At 41.8% G+C, this 23,095-nt stretch overlaps 1 protein-coding gene across 3 annotated transcripts in view; it reads right to left on the bottom strand.

Annotated features, from left to right (window-relative positions):
- The window catches only part of TFCP2 (transcription factor CP2), a 52,913-nt gene extending 37,651 nt beyond the window's left edge, over nucleotides 1-15,262 (bottom strand). For 2 of the 3 annotated variants that reach the window (XM_037030932.1, XM_037030933.1), the window contains exons 1-2: nucleotides 15,119-15,262; nucleotides 14,447-14,596 (exon numbers count right to left, since the gene is read on the bottom strand). In XM_037030932.1, coding sequence (XP_036886827.1) covers nucleotides 14,447-14,596; nucleotides 15,119-15,228 — 260 coding nt within the window. In that variant the 5' untranslated portion in view covers nucleotides 15,229-15,262. Of the gene's footprint in view, nucleotides 1-14,446; nucleotides 14,597-14,810 lie in introns of all 3 variants that reach the window. The other variant, XM_037030934.1, reaches the window with a different exon arrangement.
- Between the last annotated feature and the right edge of the window lie 7,833 nt (nucleotides 15,263-23,095).

The following is a 23,095-nucleotide window of genomic DNA, read 5'->3' as shown; positions in this document are numbered from 1 at the left end:
CAGTTCCAGCAGGGCAAGCTTCTTACACGCATCACTTCAAACCAGGCCAGTGTGGCCGAGCAGATGGCTACGTGCTAGAAGGCAAAGAGCTGGAGTTCCATCTGAGGAAAATTAAGGCCCAGAAAGGGAAATAAATCCTCCTCCATTCACATTTTTAAAAAAACAGATTTCTCTAATAAAGATAATCTGTTTAAAAAAATATTTTAAGAAGGTGCTTTTAGGTATAAAGCATTCTATTTCTTCAGCACAGTTATGACAGACCAGAGGTTTGAATAGTCATCCTGTACCTCTCAAATTTACCTAACACTGATGCTAATTTCTTTTCCGCCCAAGTCTTTGAATCCCCCTCATTTCTACTCTGCTATTTGCAGAGTAGATTCACTAATTTACTCCTCTGCGCAATGTAATTTTTAATTTCCTTTAGCTAAGAAAGTCACTAAAAACTTCTAATTTCAAATCTGTCTACAAGTCTTACTTTGGAAGTGGAAAAGTATCTGACCAATGTCAGATACTTCCTGAGAGCTTGTAAAATATTAAATGTTTAATCAAAGACTTCTGAATCAGCAAAGCCCTGCCTCAGGAGATTTGCCAGATACAGGCCTCTTTCTCAGTTTTTTCCCCCCTGCATTACAGGATTACTTCTTACCAGCCTAAAAATCTCATTAAAACACTGCTAATTGAAAACATCAGACTTCCGGCCAAGACGGAGGCCTAGGTGGAAACACTGTGCCCCCTCCCACAACTAAATTTAAAAACAGCAAAGCAGAGCGTGGGCCCGCAAACCAGAGGATCGTGGTTCAATTCCCAGTCAGGGCACATGCCTGGGTTGCAGGCCAGTTCCCTGCAGGCCAACTCCCAGGAGGGGCGCATGAAAGGCAACCATACATTGATGTTTCTCTCCCTCTCTCCTTCCCCTCTAAAGATAAATAAATAAATAAAATCTTTAAAAAAAAAAACAAACAGCAAAGTTTCAGAAACAACAAAGCAGCCAAAACAGTGAAAATTGAACTGTACGGAAGTCCCACAACAACGAACCACTCAGCCAGACCGGTAAGAGGGGCGGAGTCAGTGACAGAGTGGGGTTGGGCTGGAAAGATCTTCAGTCTGACCCACCCAGGAGCAGAAGTGGAGGCGGTTGGTGGATCCCAGGTGTGGGGGGCGAGGGGCTGACCCAGTGAGGGCACAGGGCAGCTGGCTGACTGCGGTCACACATTCGCGCAGATAAACCAAGTAAAGGAGTGAACAGTGAGACAGACGGCTCAGGCCAGGGCCCCAGCAACTGGAATTAGAGCCTGAAAGCACCAACTAGAAAGACTTTCTTGGGGTCAAGGGGCCGGGAGAGGCTCTCAGGGTCACAGAGAGTTCGTTGGAGAGACCCACAGGGTCCTGGAGAATACACAGGCCCACACACCCAGGAACCAGCACCAGAGGGGCCCAATTTGCTTGTGGGAAGCCACAGAGGGAACAGAAATCTGAAAGAGAGCAGAGCGGAGCAAAGCACCATTTTTTCCCTCTCTGACCCCGCCCCCACATACAGCATCACAACCCAACAACTGGGTTGCCCGGCTCTGGTGAGCACCTAAGGCTCCGCCCCTCATACATAACAGGTGCGAACAGACCAAACAATATGACTCAAGAACAACTCAAAGCCCCAGAGTCTATAATTCTAAGTGACCAAGAAATAGCCAATTTTTCAGATGCACAATTCAAAACACTGGTGATTAGGATGCTCACAGAATTGGTTGATTTTAGCCACAAATTAGAGGAATATATGAAAGCTAAACTGATTGAAATGAAGGGATGCACAGGAAAGGAAACCAAGAGTGAGGGAAATGCACAGGAAACCAACAGTGATGGAAAGGAAACTGGGTCTCAAATCAAGGGAGTGGACCAGAAGGAAGAACGAAACAACAAAACAGAAAAGAAGGAAGAAACAAGAATTCAAAAAAATGAGGAGAGGCTTAGGAACCTCCAGGACATCTTTAAACATTCCAACATCGGAATTATAGGGGTACCAGAAGGGGAAGAGGAACAGCCACAAGTGGAAAACTTATCTGAACAAATAATAAAGGAGAACTTCCCCAGTCTGGCAAAGGAAATAGACTTCCAGGAAATCCAGGAAACTCAGAGAGTCCCAAAGAAGTTGGACCCAAGAAGGAACACACCAAGGCACATCATAATTACATTAGCCAAGATTAAAATGAAGGAGAGAATTCTAGAAGCAGCAAGAGACAAGGGGACAGTCACCTACAAAGGAATACCCATCAGACTGTCAGCTGATCTCTCAAAAGAGACCTTACAGGCAAGAAGGGGCTGGAAAGAAGTATTCCAAGTCATGAAAGCCAAAGATCTACATCCAAGATTGCTCTATCCAGCAAAGGTTTCATTTAGAATGGAAGGGCAGATAAAGTGCTTCTCAGATAAGATCAAATTCAAGGAGCTCATCATCACCAAACCCTTATTATATGAAATGCTAAAGGGACTTATATAAGAAAAAGAAGATAAAAAATATGAACAGTGAAAGGACAGCAAACTCACAGTTACTAACAACCACACTAAAACAAAAGCAAACTAAGAGGACAGCTAAATAGGGAGCGGAACCATAGAAATGGAGATCACATGGAGGGTTAGCAACAGGGGAGTGGGAGGAGGAGAAGGGGGGAGAAGGTACAGAGAATAAGTAGCATAGACGGTAGGTAGAAAATAGACAGGGGGGAGGGCAGGAATACTATGGGAAATACAGAATCTGAAGAACTTGGGACACATGGACATGAACAAAAGGGGGGAATGGTGAGAGAGGGGTGTGCAGGGTGGAGGGGAGTGAAGGGGGGAATGGGACAACTGTAATGACATAATCAATAAAATATATTTAAAGAAAAAGAAAGAAAACATCACCTGTGACATCATTAATACCAGGCTTTTGTATTAGATTTCTGAAATGACTGACTCTTCCTATTAATGGCAAGGTGATAAATGGCAACCTGACACAGTATTCATGGGTTATATATTCAGGAAACCTGACAATTTCGATATAGAAAGTAGAACTGTGGCTCAGGCTGGTGTGGCTCAGTGGATTGAGTGCCTGCCTTCAGCCCAAAGGGTCCTCAGTTCGATTCCCAGTCAGGGCATATGCCTGGGTTGTGGCCAGGTTCACAGTTGTGGCGTGAGAGGAAACCAACTGATGTTTCTCTTCCTCTCCTTCTCTCTCCTTTCCCCTTTCTCTAAAAATAAATAGACAAATAAAATACTTTAAAAAGAGAGAGAAAAGCATAACTCCCATTTCAGCATTCAAAGATCTGACACACCATCATCATATGACCTAACAGGGGAACAACAGTTTCTGTGTTTGTTTTCCTGTGGATAAGGGAAACCACACTTAGCCCCTCACAGTGGTAAGCCTCAAAGCCTCTTGCAGGTCTAGAATGTCTACCAGTTGCTGCTGCTGCCGCTGCTGCTACCGCTGTCGCCCCTTTTTCTTCTTTTGCAGTTACGCTTCTCTCCCTCTTCACTGGCAAGAAGTATCACTCACCACCTTTGGGGTTCTTCTGCTTTGCCTATTCCATCCCCACTACCAAACCTAGTTTCAAAACCACACAATCTCTCCAGCCCCAATTCCTCCCTGCGCTGAAAGAGAAGCACAGATATTTTTGGTTTTTAAGACTAACTGATAATGAGTTCTGGGGAAATCCTAAAGGTGCCAGAACACTAGTCCTATGAAGTGGTAAAAGGCTTCAGATACCTCCTCTCCCTTCATGCTCACAGTTCAGGGCTTATAAAAGTTCTCCTCCTTCTCTTCCTTCAGACCACACCTCTGATGGAGGCCCTCTCTTCTAAAATGGCCAACACTTCCAAGATGTCCTCAGTCCTGATGCTGCAATCAAAGCAGAACTCTTATCTGCTCCCTTTCTTTTATAGATAATCAACTTACATTTCTAAGAACATGCAAACCAGAAGATACCCAGTTCAGTTGCTAAGCATCAACCCTTCTTAGGAATGATAACTAACTTTTTATCATTATTCTCCAATCTAGAGCCAGAGTAACCTTTAAAAATGTAAATCTAAAATATCGCTACTCTGTTTACAATGCTTCAGTGGCCTTTCAGTGAAATCATGATAGTTCTCACTAGGGCTCCCAAGTCCTTTCTAAACTGGCTCAGCTTACCTGTAGAGTCTCATCTCTCATATTTCCCACCTCTCCTTTCCCTTTTTTTAAAGTTCCAGCTGAACAACTGAAGTGCCTTTTCCTTGCCCCCCCTCACTCCACTTCCTCTAAACTACTGCCACAGGAAGTGTAACAGCACCTGCACAGGCCCTGAGGTGGGAGCGCACAGCAGTCAGATGCGGCGGGAGCAAAGCAAGCCAGGAGAAGAGGAGATCAGGACAACACGGCCAGAGAGGCAGTCCGTGGGATCAGCGCCAGAACTCAGGCTTTTATTCAAAGTGAGAAGCAAAATCATTGGAGAGTTTTCTGGAGGAAAGTAACATGATCTGTTATCATATGTAATTTGTCATACAGTTTATTACTCAAACAGGGACATTTTGGTGAGCAAAGGAGGGTGCTGTTAATAGTTCACTCAGGACAATAAGCATCAACAAGACCTTATTTTAAAAAGCTTCTGCAGAGAGCCAGCTAGAAGGGATTCCTCTGGCCAAATCTGGAACAATTTTATCAAAATATATAGTGATAATAAAAGGTTAATTTCCTGAGAGCTTGTAAGATATTAAATAACCTGTTACATAAAGTAATTTGAGGCTACATTGATAAAAATAAATAAATAAGGGAAAGCTCTTTGAAAGCCAACTAATAAATGTAGAAGAAAAGACATGACTAGAAAAATCATCATTTAGCAACCATCATAAAGATAATTGATTAGGTCAAGAAAAATAATCGATAAATACTAAAACTGGTGGAAGTTTGAAAATAGGATATTTCCATGGTCTCAAAATACCTTCTCAGAAAAACCAAGTCAATTCTAAAAGATCAACAAAACTAACAAACTTATAGCTAGATTGTCCAGGAAAAAAGAGAGAAGACACAAAAGAATAAAATCAGAAATGAAAGTATGCTATTACTACCAACTTTACAGAAATGAACGGATTATAAGAGAAAACTATAAATAATTTATACACAAAAAAATTAGATAACCTACATAAAACTTCATGTGTTTTATGTAGGTTGTCTACATAAGTACCAAAACTGACTTAAGAAGAATTAAAAAGTCTCAACAGATCATTTACAATGAAATTGGATTAGCAACCAAAAACCTCTCGACACTGAAAAGTTCTAGGACCAGATGCCTTCATTGGTGAACTGCATCAAACATCTAAAGAATTAACACCAATCTTACTCAAACTCTTCCAAAAAAGAGAAGAAGAGGGGACACTTCCTCACATTCCATAAAACCAGTGTCATTCTGAAACCAACGTCAGGTGGAGAGATCACAAGAAAAGAACACTGCAGACCAAGTCTCTTATGAATAAAGACACAAAGTCCTCAACAAAATATTAGCAAACTGAATCTGACAGTACATTAAAATGATTATAAACTATGACCAAGTAGGATTTATCCCAGGAATGCAAGGGTAGTTCAACACAGGGAAATCAATCAATGAAATACCTCACATAACCATCTCATCCAAGAAAAGGCTGTACAAAATTCAACACCATTTTATGATGAAAAAAAACCCAACTCAGTAAAACCTTAATGACACTATTATTCTAAGTGAATAAGGTAACCAAAAAGGACAAATTTACGTGACCCCAATTTACCTGGAGTAGTCAAACTCACACAGACAGAGTGGTGGTTGCGGGGCGGGGAGTGGTGATCAGTGTGTACAGGGCTGCAGTTTGGGGTGACGAGAAAGTTCTGGAAATGGATGGCAGTGATGACTACACAACAGCATGAATGTGTGTAATGTTACTGAACTGTATGCTTACAAATAGCTAAAATGGTAAATTTTATATTATGTCCGTTTTACCATAAACACACACACACAGAGCAAACTAGGGATAGATGAAAATGTCCTTAACATTAAAAGGGTATTATGAAAAATCCAAATTTCCATGATGAAAGACTAAAAGCTTTCCCTCTAAGATCAGCAATAAGACCAGGATGCACTACTGCTCTTCAACATTGTACTGGAAATCCTAGTTAGAATGATTAGGCAAGAAAAAAGAAGTAAAATGTATACAAATTGGGGGGAAAAAGAACTAAAACTATCTCTATTTGTAGATTACTAATTCTGTGTAAAGAAAATCTCATAGAATCCCCCCAAACTAAAGAGCTAATAAGTGAATTCTGCAAAGTTGCAGGACATGAAATCAACTAAAAAAACCTGTTGTTTCTGTGCATTAGCAATGAATAATCAAAAAAATAATAATTCTATTTTAATAGCATCCAAAAGAATAAAATATGTAAGAATAAATTAACCAAGAATGTGAAAGACATGTACACTGAAAACTATAAAACAGTGGTGAATAAAATTAAAGACCTAAATAAATGGAAAAACATTCATGTCCATGGATTGATAAACTTAACATTTTAAGATGACAGCACTTCCAGGAGCACCTTTCTATTTACCAGCTGGGCAGCTGCCCAATTACTGAATTGTTGAATAAAGTCAATTACATGTTTAAAAAAAAAAGATGGCCTTACTTTCAAAACTATTTACAGACGCGAAATCACTATCAAAATTCCAATCACGTGTTTTGTAGAAATAGAAAAATGAATCCTCAAAAACATATGAAACTACAAGGGGCCCTGAATAGCAAAAACAATATTGAAAAAGAAAAACTAAATAGGACTCAAAATTCCCAATTTCAGAACTTATTTCAAAGCTACAGTAATCAAAAAAGTGTGGTACTAGCAAATAATAGATATACCAACCAACTGAATACAAGTAAGAGTTCACAAACAAATCTTTTTATCTATGGCCACTTGACTCTCAATGAAGGTGCCAAGAACATTCAATGGAGAAAGAATGAAAAAGAATGTACCTATTCCCGGTACATGGGATAACTGGATATCTACATGCAAACAAATGAATTTGGGCCCCTACTTCACTCCATATATAAAAACTCAAAAGTAGATCAATGACCTAAATATAAGAGCTTAAACTATAAGCCTCTTAGGATAAATCACTGAGTAAAACTTCATGGGTTTTGATTTGGCAATAGATTTTTAGAGTTGACTTCAAAATCATGAGCAACAAAAGAAAACATAGGTAAACTGCCCCTCCTGGTGCGGCTCAGTGGATTGAGTGCTGTCCTGTGGACCAAAAGGTCACTGGTTCAATTCCTAGTCAGGGCACTTGCCTGGGTTGTGGGCCAGGTCTCCAGCTGGGGATGTGCAAGAAGCAACTGACTGATGTATCTCTTGCACAGCAATGTTTCTCTCCCTCTCTTCCTCCCTCCTTCCCTCTGTCTAAAAAAATATAAATAAATAAAATCTTTTAAAAAACAGATAAACTGGACTTCATCAAAATTAGACACTTTTGTAAGTCAAAGAAGATTATTAAGAATGTGAAAAGACAACCTAAAGAATGGGAGAAATATTTGCAAAGCAGATATCTGATAATGATCTAGTATCCAGAATATATAAATAACTCTTGCAATACAACAACAGAAAAGACAACCCAATTTAAAACTGGGCAAGGTGGGGCTTCTGGTAAAGAAGGCAGTGTAGGTTAATGCCGTAGTTGCCTCCTCCCACAACCACATCAAAATTACAGCTAAACTACAGAGACACCATCATTCAGAACAGCCAGAAATTGAGCTGACTGGAAGTCCTACAACTATGGAATTAAAGAAGAAACCACACTGAGTCTGGTAGGAGGGGCGGAGAGGCTGACCAGGCTGGTCCAACACGCACTAGGGTGGGCAAAAATCAGGAGTGATGTCACAGCTGAGAAACAAGGGCGCCAGTCTCACACCAGGCCCCCACAGCCCAAGGTTCCAATGCCAGGGAGCTAAGTCTCCGTAACTTCTTGCTGCAGAGAATCCCAAACAAGATGAACCCAAAGAAGCCCACACCAAGATACATCATAATTAAGATGTCAAAGGTTAAAGACAAAGAAAGAATCTCAGAAACACCAAGAGAAAAGCAATTAGTTACCTATAGGGTAATTTCCATAACAGTCAGCTGACTTCTCAAAAGAAACTTTTCTGGCCAGAAGGGATTGGCAAGAAATATTCAAACTGTTGAAAAGCAAGGACCTACAACCTAGATTCCTCTACCCAGCAAAACTATCATTTAGAACGGAAGGACAGATAAGAGCCTCCCAGACAAGAAAAACCTAAAGGAGTTCATCACCACCAAACCAGTATCATATGAAATGTTAAAGGGTCTTCTCTAAGAAGATCAAAAGTATGAACAATAAAATGGCAATATATATCAACAATTGAATCTAAAAAACAAAATAAATGAACAAGCAGAACAAACAAAATCACAGATACAGAGAACGTTTTGATGATTGCCAGATGAGGGGGCAGGTTGGGGAAATGGGTGAAATAGGTAAAGGGATTAAGAAGTACAAATTGGTTGTTATAGAACAGTCATGAGGATATAAAGTCCTGAGGAAGTGGGGGGGCTGGGTAGAGGGGAGTAAAGAGGGAAAAACTGGGACAGCTGTAGTGGCATGAAAAATAAAATATAACTTAAAAAACACTGTACAAGGGACTGAACAGACACTTCTCCAAAGAAGACATACAAGTCATACAAATGGTTAACCAGCACATGAAATGTTCAACATCATGAACATTAAGGAAATGGGGGAAAAAAACCTACAATGAGATACTAGTTCACACTCACTAGGATGGCTTTAATTTAAAACAACAACAGCAACAAAAACTGACCCATGTGGCTCAGTTGGTTGAGTGTTGTTCCACAAAGCAAAAGGTCCCAGGTACAATTCCCGGTCAGGGCATGTGTCTGGGTTGTGGGTTGGGTCCCTGTTGGGGTGCATATGGGAGGCAACTGATCCATGTCTCTCTCCCTCTTTCTCTCTCCCTAGCCCTCACTCTAAAAATAAGTAAAATCTTTTTTTAAAAATTGGGGAAAAAAAGAAATGTTGGTGAGAATGTAGAGAAACATAAACCCTTGTACATTTTTGGTGAGACTGTAAAGTGGTTCGACTGCTGTGTAAAACAGCTTGGCAGTTCTTGAAAAAAATTAAGCCTACATTACACACCGAATGGCCAAAATCTGGAACACTGATGATACCAAATGCTGACAAGGATGTGAAGCCAAAGGAACTCTCACTCATTGCTGATGGGAAGCAAAATGGTACAACCACTTTGAAGATGATTTTGGCGGTTTCTTACAAAACTAAACACACTCTTACTATATAACCCAGCAATAACACTCAATGATATTTACCCAAAGCAGTTGAAAACTATCTTCACACAAAAACCTTCACATAGATGTTTATATGAGCTTTATTCATAACTGACAAAACTTGGAAGAAACTAAGATGTCCTTCAGCAGGTAAGTAGATAAATATCATTCCTTCCAGCCAATGAAATATTAGTCACTGCTAAAAAGAAATGAGCTACGGAACCATAAAAAGACATGGAAGAATATTAAATACATATTACTAAGTGAAAGGAAAGTCTACATATTGTACGATTCCAACTGTATGACACTCTGGAAAAGACAAAACTATGGAGACAGTAAATAGATTAAAAGTTGCCAGCCCTGGCCAGTGTGGCTCAGTTGGTTGGAACACAATCCAGTACACCAAAGGGCTAGCAGTTCAATTCCTGGTCAGGGCAATTACCTGGATTGAGGGTTTAATATACACAATCAGGGTGTGTATGGGAGGTAACCTATCAATGTTCCTCTCTCAGTGTTTCTCTCTTTCTCCCACCCTCTCTCTCTAAACTCAATAAACACATTTAAAAATAAAAGCAAAAAGATTAATAGCTGCAAGGGATGGGAGTGGGGAAATGAAGAGGCAGAACATGGAAAATTATTAGGGCAGTGAAAATACTCCATATTGACATGATGGATACATGTCATTATAAATTTGTCTAAAACCCTAGAATGTACAATACCCAGCGTGAAGAGTGAATCCTAAAGTAAACTATGGACTTTGGGTGATTATGGTGTGTCAATGCGGTTCATCAGCGCAAGCCCGGTTACCAGTCTGGTGGAGGACCTTGATAGTAGGGGAGGCTCTACATGGATGGAGGCAGGAGATATGTGAGAAATTTCTGTATCTTCCTCTATTGCTATGAACCTAAGAATGCTAAAAAAGGTCTTTAAATTATAAAAAAAGTTAATAAAAAATTTAAAGTTAATCATAATCATTGATATGACCCATCAATTCCAGCTCTAAATATATACCCAAGAGAAATGAAGACATTCATTTATAATGCAGCAGCCTGGTGCACTACAGTCAGTGCCCTGTAGCAGTACAGTGCAGCATGGTGACCATAGTCAGTGACAATGTATTGCACATCTGAATGTCGCTGGCAGTTTTTGTAACTATGTATAGTGACCCACAGTAACTGGACTTACTGTGGCGGCAGTTCCACAAAATACACCGAATCATTACATTGTACACCTGAAACTGATACAATGTTATAGGTCAATTATACCTCAGTAAAAAGAAAAAATGTTTACACAGAATCGTGTACATGAATGTTTATAAACATTCAGTTGTCATTTCCTTCATAAACACAATGCTATGTTAGTTATTCATCAAAGTCAAAAAGTAGAAATGACCTAAATGTCCATTAATAGATGAATGGATAAACAAATTATGATACGTACATAAAATGGCATGTGACTCAGCCATAAAAAAAAAGAATGAAGTACTGAAGTATTAATACATGGTGCAATGTGGACAAGCCCTGAAAACTTATGCTAAGTGACAGAAGCCAGACACACACAATTACCCATCCTATGATTACATTACGTGAACTATCCAGAACAGATTAATTCAGAGACATGATGCATATTAGTGGTTACTACAGAGACAGGGGAGGGGGAAATGAGCAGCACTGTGGAACAGGCAGAGAGTTTTCTTTGGGGGCAATAAACAAAAAACTAGAACTAGAGGTGGCGGTTGCACAACGCTGTGAACTCATTAAATACCACTGAGCTCTTCGCTTTAAAATGATTACCTGCATGTAATGTGAATTCCACCTCAACTTAAAAAACGAGAAAAAGGTAAAATCTTAAAACAAAATTTAATCTTTGCTTTTTTAATAACTGTCCTATTGAAATACAATTCATATGTCATACAATTCACCCATTTAGCATGTACAATTTGCCCTGGTAGGTGTAGCTCAGTGGATTGAGTGCGGGCCTGGGAACTAAGGGATCGCAGTTTGATTCCCAGTCAGGGCACATGCCTGGGTTGCAGGTTAGGTCCCCAGTAGTGGACACACGAAAAGCAACCACACATTGATATTTCTCTCCCTTTTTCCTTCCCTTCTCCTCTAAAGATAAATGAATAAAATATGTTTTTGTTTTTTTAAAGATTTTATTTATTTATCTTAGAGGGGAAGGGAAGGAGAGAGAGAGAGAGAGAGAGAGAGAGAGATCAATGTATGGTTGCCTCTCGTGCGTCCCCTGCCAGGAACTGGGAACTGGTCTGCAACCCAGGCATGTGCCCTGACTGGGAATCGAACAACGATCGTGTGGTTCGCAGGCCCGCGCTCAATCCACTGAGCTACACCAGCCAGGAAAATATGTTTTAAAAAGAATGTACAATTCAATTGTCTTTAGGTAATCATAGGGATGTGCAACCTCACAACTTCTGAACCTTTTTATTACCCTCCCCGAAACAATGGTATCCATTAGTGGTCACTCCCCATTCCCTCCTCTCTCACAGCTCTCATTAACCACTGATCTACTTCCTGTCTCTAGAGATCTGCCTGTTCTGTACATTTCATAGAAATGGAATCTTCTGTTATGTGGTCTTCTGTGACTGGCTTCTTTCACTCAGCATATTTTCAAGAAATCTCCTTTATTTTAACCATAAAGTTTGCGCCATTTATTAAAATGTAAGGGAAAAAGTAAGAAGAATATTAAAGGACTACTTATGAAAAGAACATTAACCTAATATAATGGCAGATCAAGAATCCAAAAGAGGAATCCAGTTAAGATGAATCTTTATAAAATAAAAATCAACATATTTGAAACAAAATCATTAAAGTAAACAAACTAGGGTAAAACAAATACATCAGGGAAAGAATTTTACAAAACAAAATGCTTGTCAAAGAGAACATTTTCCCTAATTGAAGGTGTAAAAAATGCAATCACAAGGTCTAATTAAAAGGAGAAACAGGAAGAGCAAAACACCATGACCTCTACCTGTAAAAACTCCTCTAGGCAGTGTTTCTCAAAATGTCGTTCCTGGGCTACCTGAATCAAGACCATCTAAGAACTTGTTTTTAAAAAATCAGGTTTCTGGACTGTGTCCCAGATAATCACCAATGATGGGACCCTGGAAACCACATTTAGTAAGCACTCCAGATAACTCTCATAAACAGTAAAGTTTGGGAAGTAATATCTAATTGACACAAGTTAATGCAAATGATTAAATGTATGGAAGAGCCAAAAGAATAGTGATAAGAGCAAAATGCATGAGAAAGGTGAAAAGACAAAATAATAGTAAAAATGTGGCACACTGTGATTTTGAGAAAATGTAAAATAATGTTTGAAAACTTGTGGATTTGATGTTGGAAAAAAATTCTAAATGTGTAAATATACAAGCCAATCTTACTAATTCCTGCAATGACCAGGCAGGGTATAACAGAGAAAGCACTCATCAACAGAAGGTCATACAGCAGAGGGTACACAGTGGACCCACAAATGTAGGTTGCCAATGTTCACTATTTTTATAACAACTACAGTTATGATTATGTATCTCCATCCTAAACTCTAATAACCTTGACAAAGACCAAACTTTGCTGTGATAATCTTTGAGTGAACAATAGCATAAATTGTCGAACATTATGCCAGATACCAACATGCAAGGTCAGACATTTACTTTCAGACCTAGTTAGTCTCTGTTTTTATGGTCAGATTTATGTAAACAAGGACAGGGAAAGCTAGAGTTAAACTTCTCAAGAGTATTGCATGACAGAACTCAAATTTCCTTGAAAATCACAAAAATATGCATACACAGATAGCCTTCATTATTCTAACTGTAAGCAAAGATTACTGAAGGGAAAGTATTTACTAAGGTGTAATTCGTAATTTTACTGCAACAAGGAAAGTCCATTTTAGTTTTACAGGGATAAAGAGAGGAATTTATATTACATAACTCTCAAAAGGATCTCAATATCAGAATGCAAAATTTAAATTTTTGCAGTTTCCCCATAAAAACATCTTTCCCCTATAAAGCCCTAAATCCAATTAAAGTGTTAAGTTTTAAAGTGTCTTAGGGAGGAGGTTGGGGGCTGGGTGAAAAAGGTGAAGGAATTAAGAAAAAAAACCTCACAGAGAGACAACACTATGGTGATTACAGAGGAAAAGGAGGGTGGGGGAGGTAAAAGAGGTTAAATGGGGGGGATAATGGTGATGAAAGAAGGCTTGATTTGGGGTGGTGAACATACAATAGACAGATGATGTATTATGGAATTGTACACCTAAAACCTATATACTTTTATTAACCAACGTCAGCCTAATAAATTCAATAAGGTCTCTTTTGACTTATTTAGATTAAGCCTTATAATACATTTGGAAATCCAACTATATTCTATCTAACCCTAAAATGCAGATGTTTCAACATTTCCACACATGATTCTTGCACATCTTATAAATGAAACAAACCATATTGGGGGAATGAAGGAGCTGATGGATACAAATAAATTACATGAAGAGTAATTCAAAGGGTACTTTTATTTATTACCAACATTTAGCTTGATACAGAAAGGTCTAGAAGTATCTAAAAGCTATGTTTGACACTTTTCATTTCACAGCTATGTTTCAAAACCCCGCAGAATTAAGCAAAGCCTTAAAAGGACGCTAAGATACAGACGTGTGGACTTCTTCACCAAGGTCTCACATTTCCTTCCAAGGAGCAGTCCACCAATATTCATCACTAAGACCCAGCTCCCTAAGTGGCCTCTTCGTACAAGTCCGGTCCAACCTACACACACACACACACACACACACACACAGAACAAGTCTCCAAGTCTCACACAGGCACAACAGCCCCTCAACATTTATATGGCTGCTAATCAAGGGCCATTCTTCCTTCTTCCACTGACCCTGCAGACTTGACACTGCCTACAATCTCTTGTTCCATTTCTTTCACAACACTCACAACTCAAAGCAACGTAAGAAACAAGTCCCTTTTCCCTAAACGCAGACAGCTTCTTTAACTCTATACACTACTCTGCCCCCCCAACCCGCCCCCGCCCCCCGCCCCGACTCTCTATCCTGCCTTTGTTATTCAGAAAGTGCAGGTTCTGGGAAGACCTCACTCACCTCATGCTATAGGCACCAGCACCCAGTTCCTGGCCGATCCCGGACAGGCTAGCATCAAAGTCCTGCACCAGCCCGGATTCAATCACTTCATCGGCCAGAGGCAGCTTCAGAGCCCAAGCCATCCTGGCTCCTTCCTTGCCCCAGGCGACACTGTTTCTTGCACAAAGGTGAGCAGTGTGATTCTACCCAACGGGGGCAAGGACTGTAGGAAACTCCAAACCAAGATCTCCCACGCAGTACCCACCAGCCACCCCCAAGCCCTCCCTCACTAATCGCCCGTACCCTTGACTCCTCGTTCTGGGCTGCCTCGACTTCCAAAGTCCCTCCCACCCAGCGCTCTGGAGCCGCGTGAGGGCCCTTTTACTTAATTATTCTAGACTGTCCAGAAGCAGCCCTGGACACTCCCACTCTCTGGGCTCTCCCCTTTTGCTCGTGGTGGTCACTCGCTACTTCCCAAAGAGACCAACAGCAGCGACCCACCGCCTACGAGGAGTTCTCAGGTACCTTTCACACCTTTTCACCCCTCCCCTCGCCGATAACAACCCCTCCCTCCCGGGACCCACTCTCCCTTTCCCCTCCAGGCCTTGCTTCCGGTCAACCCCAAGATCACTTCCGGTCAGCCCCACGGTTCTTAGAACCAAATCCACGTTTCCGCTCAGCCTACTCCCTGACCTCTGCAGCCCCCCCACGGCCTCGAAACATGGAAGGGGAGAGTCCAGCACGGGTATGAAACACGGAGTCGTCAGGCTCCTCCACCCGCGGCCCCAACGCCAACCAATCATGGCGCCTTCTTCCTATGTGGGTCCGGAGAACATGACGTCACCCTAACGCCCACCAATGGAAAAGAGACTTCTTTGGCCTCGGCAGTGCTAATAGGCCAGCTACACCATGGCCTCCCGCCCCGAAAATGGGTTGGGCGATGTGGCAGAGAATCTAGTGTACGTCAGGTGTCTTGGTTTAAACCTCCCTCGGTGTTGATACCTGCGATTTGGCTTCCGCTGGGTACCCAGTCACCTTCTTAAGGCGTGGGTGGATCCTTCGCCTGAACGCACACCCACCCATGACGACTCTTTCCCAGACGCTACCTACCCGCATTCGTTTGCTCTTGGAATACTCTCTTCTTAAACTCTAGAGGTCAGGACCCTGCTTAAGACCCACTCCCTCCATGGTCTTCTTATCTCCTGCATTCTTCCTAATGCGTTTGAACAGGACAGCATAAAATAGGTGAAAATGTGGTTTTTAAGAGGGGGTGGTCTAGCCCTTGATGGTATGGCTCAGTGGATCGAGTGCTTGCCCGTGAGCCAAAGGTCGCTGGTTTGGCTCGCAGGCAAGGGATACGGCCCGGATTGCGGGCCCATCCCCAGTTGGGGGCGTGCGAGAGGCAACGGAGAGAGAGATGTATCACACGTCGATGTTTTTCTTCCTTCCCTTCTCTGTAGAGATAAATAAATCTTAAAAAAAAAAAAAGAAAGAAAGAAAGAAAGAAAAGGCTGTGGTCTGAATGAAGAGCAGGATTTGGGTTTGTGTCTTCACTTAACTGGTTTGGTAACTTCGGAATAGTCGTTTAATCTCACTGAAATTTAATTTCCTCATTTAAAATTGGATAACCGTGCCTACTCCACTTTCCTCCTTGAGGATTAAATAAGAATGTTCGTAGTTTTTTGAGCAACATCTATATGCCGGGTAACTTTGTTACCGTGTCAGTAATCCTCAAGACAATCTTGAACTAGAATTATAATTCTAAAGCTAAGTACTGTGACCCTCATTTTATTAATAAGAAGTGGAGACTAAGGTCTTAAATTGGCCAGAGCTAAGTTGATGTACCAACTTTGGAGCCTGACATTTTTCACTACAATACATAGGCTACTTGTAAAAGTGTTGGCTTATAGTAGTCAATTATTGAATCTTTTACAATCTGCCTTGAATTAACGTTTTATATATATCTGCCTTTTTCACTAGACTGCCATCTCCTAAAGAATAGAGAAGGTGGCTTTTACAGGCTCCTGTTCTAAGACTCTTCTAATACAGTTTCTGCATCCAATAGGACTTTTTCTGAACAAAAGTGCTTACTGAATTATAAAAGGAAAGAGCTAGAGGAAAGAGGTTGACATGAAGTCGACAGCATGCTCCCAGTTTCAGCCACTGGCTTCATTTTTTGAGAGCTCTAGGCTTCTCCATCTTTTTCCTTTATAAGCCCTGGCATCCAAATCTTGGTTCATTCTTGTGTCATTCAGTGTCTCCTCGAGCCATATTTTCTTCTCTTAAGCTCATGTCATCTCAAAACATATGTCTCTGGCTAAAGGAATGGGTCCTGAGCTCAGACACAGAAAGACAGATGTCATAATCAAAACCCCTTGTATTCAAGTATTATGTCCAAAGTATTTTTAAACATCTATTAGGTAGAACCACGCCTTGTCTGAATGATAGCTCCATCACTAGATACATAATTTTGGGCAAGTAACTTTACCTCTCTGAGCATTAGTATTTTAATTCATAAATTAGTGAAAATAACACTACTCCTAAAGTTGTTGGGAGAATTAAATGAAGTGCCAAGAGGCCAATAATTATTATTAAATACTAATTATTCAATAAATGTTAACTTCAGTCTTCCACTCGCCATTTTCACTTCACTGTTAAGATTGGGTCAATATTGTTTTATTTAAAAACATTAAGTGACACTATATGATATGTTATGGTTTTAGTAGCACTTTAACATATATTCTTATTTAATCCTCCTAGGAGTTGTTGTTCAGCATTTCTTTAATATGAAGAAACAGGCTAAGGGAAGGCAATGTGATTAAGCAGACTACAGCCTTTCTAGAAATTATCCTGAAAATTATTCTGTGATTCAGCGACTTTACTCTACATGTATACCTTAGAGAAGTCTTGCACATACGAGTACATACCAGGAGACTTGTAAGAGAATGTCCAGGGCAGCATTATTTAGAGCAGCAAGACATATATAAATAAATCAATCCTCATTTTCAGTGGGGGCCACATCAGCCTCACAGTTGCCTTCAAAGGGCCAAATGTAATTTTAGGACTGTAAGAATGTAACTACTCCTTAACTCCTTAAGCGAGAGCTCAGTGCTGCTGCCGGGTAGAAACAAGGTGGAGGGATGGATTCAGCCCTGAGCCTTGTGTTTGCCACCTGTGCTCTAGACGGTCACTTTAAAGAAAGGCAGGGGAGTGGGCTAGGAAAAGAACTCAAAAGTAGCTTCAATAGTGTAATAGGTCCTGGCTAGTGTGGCTCAATGGATTGAGTGCTGGCCTGTGAACCAAAAGGTTGCTGATTCGATTCCCAGTCAGGGTACATGCCTGGGTTACAGACCAGGTCCCTTGGGGCATGTGAGAGACAGTCAATCGATGTTTCTGTCATGCATAGATGTTTCTGTCCCTCTTTTTCTCCCTTCTCCTCTCTCTAAAGATAAATAAATAAAATCTTTAAAAACAATAGTGGTAATTGTTTACTCACATTAAGTGGCAGGTCCATGGGTGATTGTGTCATCATTATGCTTCATAACTTACAAAAAATGTATCATTGAATGGGGAACAAATGTTATATAAACCAGCAGCTGAGCCAGAAACTACATTCCTGGTCCCTGATTCTCTTAGCTGGACTTTGTCTACGGCAATTCCTCCCTGATGCTGGTTCAAGTTCCTAGAAACCACAGGGACATACAGCAAATAGTAACTAATAAAAATGACAGTCTCATATTTACTGACCCCTTCCTGAGTGCCAAGCCTTGACTAGGTGCTTTATGTGTACAATCTCATTTCATCCTCACACCACCTCTCTGAGGAAAGTACTATTTCTAGATTAATTGCGTAGATAAGGAAAGGTAGGCTTAGAAAAGTTAATTGGCTAGTTCATGACCACCCAGCTTGAGCGTTAAAGCCTGACTGAAATTTCAAGCCAGTGTAGAAGTCTGGGCATCTCACCACCATGGTGTCTGTCCCTGTGGGTAGTTCTGACCTGAGAAAGATTTACTTCCTATATACTTTCTTTAGAGATGAGTTTGAAGCTTGTGGAGGTAAGAATATTGAATTTTCAGAAAATTGCGCCCATGAAGGAATATTGGACAACACATGTCTTTTCAGATGCAGAGAAATAGCTCATATGAGATGTTTGGAAGAGATGACTTTGCCATATCTGGAAATTTCATGGAGCTCTGTCCTCGGGGAAATATTTAGAAAAAGACAGACACAAAGCCCTGGCTGGTGTAGCTCAGTGGATTGAGCGCGGGCCTGCGAACCAGAGGATCGCGGTTCAATTCCCAGTCAGGGCACATGCCTGGGTTGCAGGCTGGTTCCCTGCAGGCCAACTCCCAGCAGGGGATGCACGAAAGGCAACCATACATTGATGTTTCTCTCCCTCTCCTTCCCCTCTAAAGATAAATAAATAAATAAAATCTTTAAAAAAAAGAAGAAAAGAAAAAGACAGACACAGGGAAGTGTACTTCTTGGAAATGTTTGAGCCTATATTTAAATTCTGAACCAAAATAAAGGCTTCACAAAGGTTTTCTTTACCTTAATTCTGATTAATTCTAAAATAATCTGAGGTGAGGGGTCCAAACCTTGGCTTCTCCCAGTTGGAGTGCCAATCAGCCTTGAGGTTTATGTCCTGGAGGGGAGGAAGGCCCTTGAGAATTTGTGCCTGGGAGGAGTGGACTTTTTCCTTCCTCTCCCTTCCCCAGTGTTCTAAGAGTGAAATCTGAATGCCGTGGATGGAAACAGGGATTTCAGGGGCAACCCTGGGAGGTTTCCCTCCAATCAAAGATCACCAGTGCTCCCCTGGAAATCCAGCAACATCTATCAATAAACCAAACTTTTGTGCCTATAAATTCATCCCACCACAAAAATCCAGAATCCTGTTAGATGTAATAAATATGACTTGAAAACAGAGCACCTGTGGCACAGTTCCAAAATCCTTTTTATAAACCATTGGGTGGAGTTAAGGCTCATTGCAAAAGGTTCTTTTCCCTAGATTCAATTCCAGAAACCAGACTGTTTAGACAGAACTGGCAGGGTTTACCCTGGTATGTGGAAATCCTACCAAAAAGGTCAGGACAGATGGCAACCCCTGGGTACCACCCTGTATGGGGGGTGGATTAAGCACACAGACCCAGAGATCGCTCACCTGGGTTCAAGACTTGGTGCTGCTGCTCGCAAGCAAAGCAGCTTTGAGTCAGTTTCTCTCATTTTTTCCCATGCCTCAGTTTCTTACCTGTGAAATGGGTATCATAATAGTTCTTACTTTATGAAATGACAGGAGGATTAACTGAAATAATGCATGGCAAATGCTCAGAAGAGTGCCTAGTGCAAGTGATAAGTGAGGGTTAGCCATTATTGTGAGTGACAAAAAAGGGGACTCTAGCACCCGTCTTGCCTACCTGTTAAGACAAATCAATTCTCTCGGAGACCCGAGGGCTCGAGCTCCCTGGATCAGCACCAGGGCTTCCCTTCTCACTCACTAACTCAAGTTGGTCCCTGTTGCTGGGGTTCTGGGCCAGTCACTGGGCCTTTTCCTCCAAGGACAAGAGGAAACCATCATCCAGGCCAACTTTTTTTTTTTACTGTAAAGCTAGACTGACCATCTAACTTTAAGTTTTTACATCTTTTACACCCCCCTCAGACTGTGAGGCCCACCCAGTCTATCTTCCCCGAAGGACCCTGCAGTTGAGAAAAAAGGAAATTAAAAGTTTTCTCACCCACACAGTTCCAAACATTAGATTCCCTTCCACTCCCATCTCCAGTCCAGGAACCAGCCCACGTCCTCTCTAGTTCAGAAAAGGTCAGTTCCTCCTTTACCACCATCCATAGCACATTGGACATCTGTGATGTTGTGGTTTATAAGAAATATGTATGTTAAATATAATGGCATTATTAGTACTAAAAGTCCATGATACTGAGGCAGGATAGTGAGACACTAGGAAAATTCCTTGGCAAGTGGAATAGGGAAACTCAGATAGTTGGACAAACTGGCCGAGTAATTTACAGCCAGATACAGAAAGCCACAGGTGCCAAGTGATGGGCAAAACTCGTGCTGGATCTTGCCCCCAAGTAGACTTTCTGCCCATGGCATTCTAGCTGGCCAGGTGATTTAGATCCTCTGGCTTTCCTCCCTGGAGATAACATTGATTCAGCTACAGGCCCAGAAAAGCAGCAAAACCAGGGGGAACGATGCCCGATGCCCGGCCAAAGGCAATAACTAATCACCCTGTGCCCTGGGACTGACCAATCAATGAGGACCAAGACCCTGAAAGGGCATACCTGGGGAAGCTGATGAATATTCTGTTGAGATCCTTCCCTAAGACCTCCTCTAAACTCCTAGCCTTTAAAACCTTCAAGAAGGAACCTCTGGAAGCACACCTACTACACCTTTCCCACTCCCTCTACTTCCCCCACCAGCACACATCCCCTGACCTCCAAGGAGCCCCACGGGACTTGCAACCCAGGGAGCAATGAGCAGCGGCAGCTCATCCTAGGCTGACCCCCTGACCCTGTCTCCAGTGCTCCCTTTTCTCTGACTCCCTAGTGGCTGATAGCAGCCTGGTTCTGGCTCACTTCCTTTCCAAACATTTCTAGAGAGCCAAAGCAGCCCCACCTAGTCTCTCTCCTGTTGCTTCTATCATAGGACCTTCCTTGTTTCACGGTCCTCAGCTTTAATAAAAGTACTCTCAGATCACATGGTCTTGTGTTGTGAAGTCCTGCCCGCATGAGGTCGAGAACCCAGGTACTACAGACCAGTGCAAGGCTGACCTGCTCTGGCTTGGTCCCTGTTCAGTAACAATACCAAACTTAGTTTTAATACCTGATCTAATTGCAGCTTTAAACTTTCCAAGAAATGTAATCTTAATTAACCTTAACCATTCTGGAATTTTCTGGTCAAGCACCAGTAAGTTAACCTGTAGTACAGGCCCTCTCTATCCCCCATAAAAAGAAGAGGCAAGACAATCTCCAGGATAAAAAACTTTCTGCTTTCCCTTTTCTAAAGAAAAGATGTCCTGGCCCAAGAATAACCCTCTCTTTACTTTCCCTAGCATCTCCCTTGTGCCCATCTCCCTATAAAACCCCCCCATTTTATACAGCTCCTGGGAGCACCCTTCCAGGTGCCGATTGAGATGCTGCTCGATGGAGAATCACCAAATAAAGCCAATTGGATCTTCAAATCCACTGAGTTGAAGTTTTGTTTTTTAACATATATATTCGGTCTCTTGAACCACCCAAATATATTTCTCAAATATGTTTGGTCCTCATCCATAGTTCCTGACCCACATCTCCCCAAACCCTTGAAATTTCTGAGCTTAAGAGCATTGGGAGCATCTTCCGTTGCAGCATTCAGTCTCTTGTCCTCAGTTCTTGAAAACCTTCAGAGCCATAAAGGTGAAATGGGTCTTGTTTTCATAACAAGCTCCTTTCCACCACAACTAGGTTTATGTTAATGAAGGTGACTTTTGGAAAGCACCTAAGGGTTGGGGCTGGTTGCCAGGGGAACCAACTGTGAAAGAGGGTTGGAAATTTTAGTTTCACCTCCTGATGTCTGGGAGGAGAGGGGTTGGGGTTAAATCAATCACCTACGGCAAATGAGTTAATCAATCATGCCTATGTAATAAAGCCCCCGTAAAAACCCAAGAGGAAGCGGTTTGGAGTGGTTCCAAGCTGGGGAACCAGAACACTTTCTAGGGCCATTGTGCCAGGCCCACGAGGACAGAAGCCCCTTTGTTCAGGACCTCATCCTCTGTATGTCTAAATCGGGCTGTTGTTCACATCCTAAGTACCCTTTGTAAGGAACTGGCAACCGAGTGAGTAAATGGTTTGCCTGAGTTCTGTCAGCAGTTCTTGCACTGAAATTAACCAAACGCAAGGAGAGGGTTATGGAAACCTCTGACTTAGAGCCACTCGGTCAGAAGCGCAGGTAACAGCCCAAACGTGTGATTGACATCTGGAGTTGAAGGACATAGTCGGAGCCTCCAATATGCAGTAGGTTGGTCAGAAGGACAGGAAATAACCTGGGCTCCCGCCTGGTAACTGAAGTGGAGGGTGGAACTGAGACGCTTGTCTGTGGAATCCTATGCTACCACCTCCAGGTAGATAGTGTCGGAGCTGGGTTCTGGGACACCCCGCTGGTGTCTGAGAATTGCTTGTTGGTGTGGGGAAGCCCCCTGCCCCCCCAATACACATGTTGGATTTGGGTCCAGGAACCTGAAAGAACAGCCTAGGAATAGAAAGTGTGGTTTCTCCAAAAACCTACCTCTCTTTCTTTAAAACCTTCCTGGGCCAACTGCCAAAAGCCACACACACTGGTCTGAGCCAGAGCTATCAGCTTCCACTGACTTTTCTGATGGGATCTGCCTCTCTCCAGTCACCACCAGCTGCTACCCAGATTCCATTCACTCCCGTATCACAGCCTAAACCCCGTACAGCTAAGCAGAATTCTCTCTACCTGATTTCTCCCAGTAGCCTGAAGTCAGCTCTTACTATTTCCTTGAAGGAGAGAATAGGAAATACATTCAGTCATCTATCTGAAATTTACCAAGCACCTACAATGTGCCCCTGGCCAGGGTAGTAGGTCATAGCCTAGTGTGGACAGCTAGCATTAGGGCTGTGAGATCTGGATGGAGGTAAGTGCTGGCTTTGATCTAATTT

This window comes from Sturnira hondurensis, unplaced genomic scaffold (assembly GCF_014824575.4).
Source record: "Sturnira hondurensis isolate 20B ecotype Veracruz unplaced genomic scaffold, ASM1482457v3 Scaffold0020903, whole genome shotgun sequence".
Taxonomy (NCBI): Eukaryota; Metazoa; Chordata; class Mammalia; order Chiroptera; family Phyllostomidae; genus Sturnira; species Sturnira hondurensis.
The sequence above is the reverse complement of the archived record's forward strand: the minus strand, read 5'-3'. Positions and strand labels throughout refer to the sequence as shown.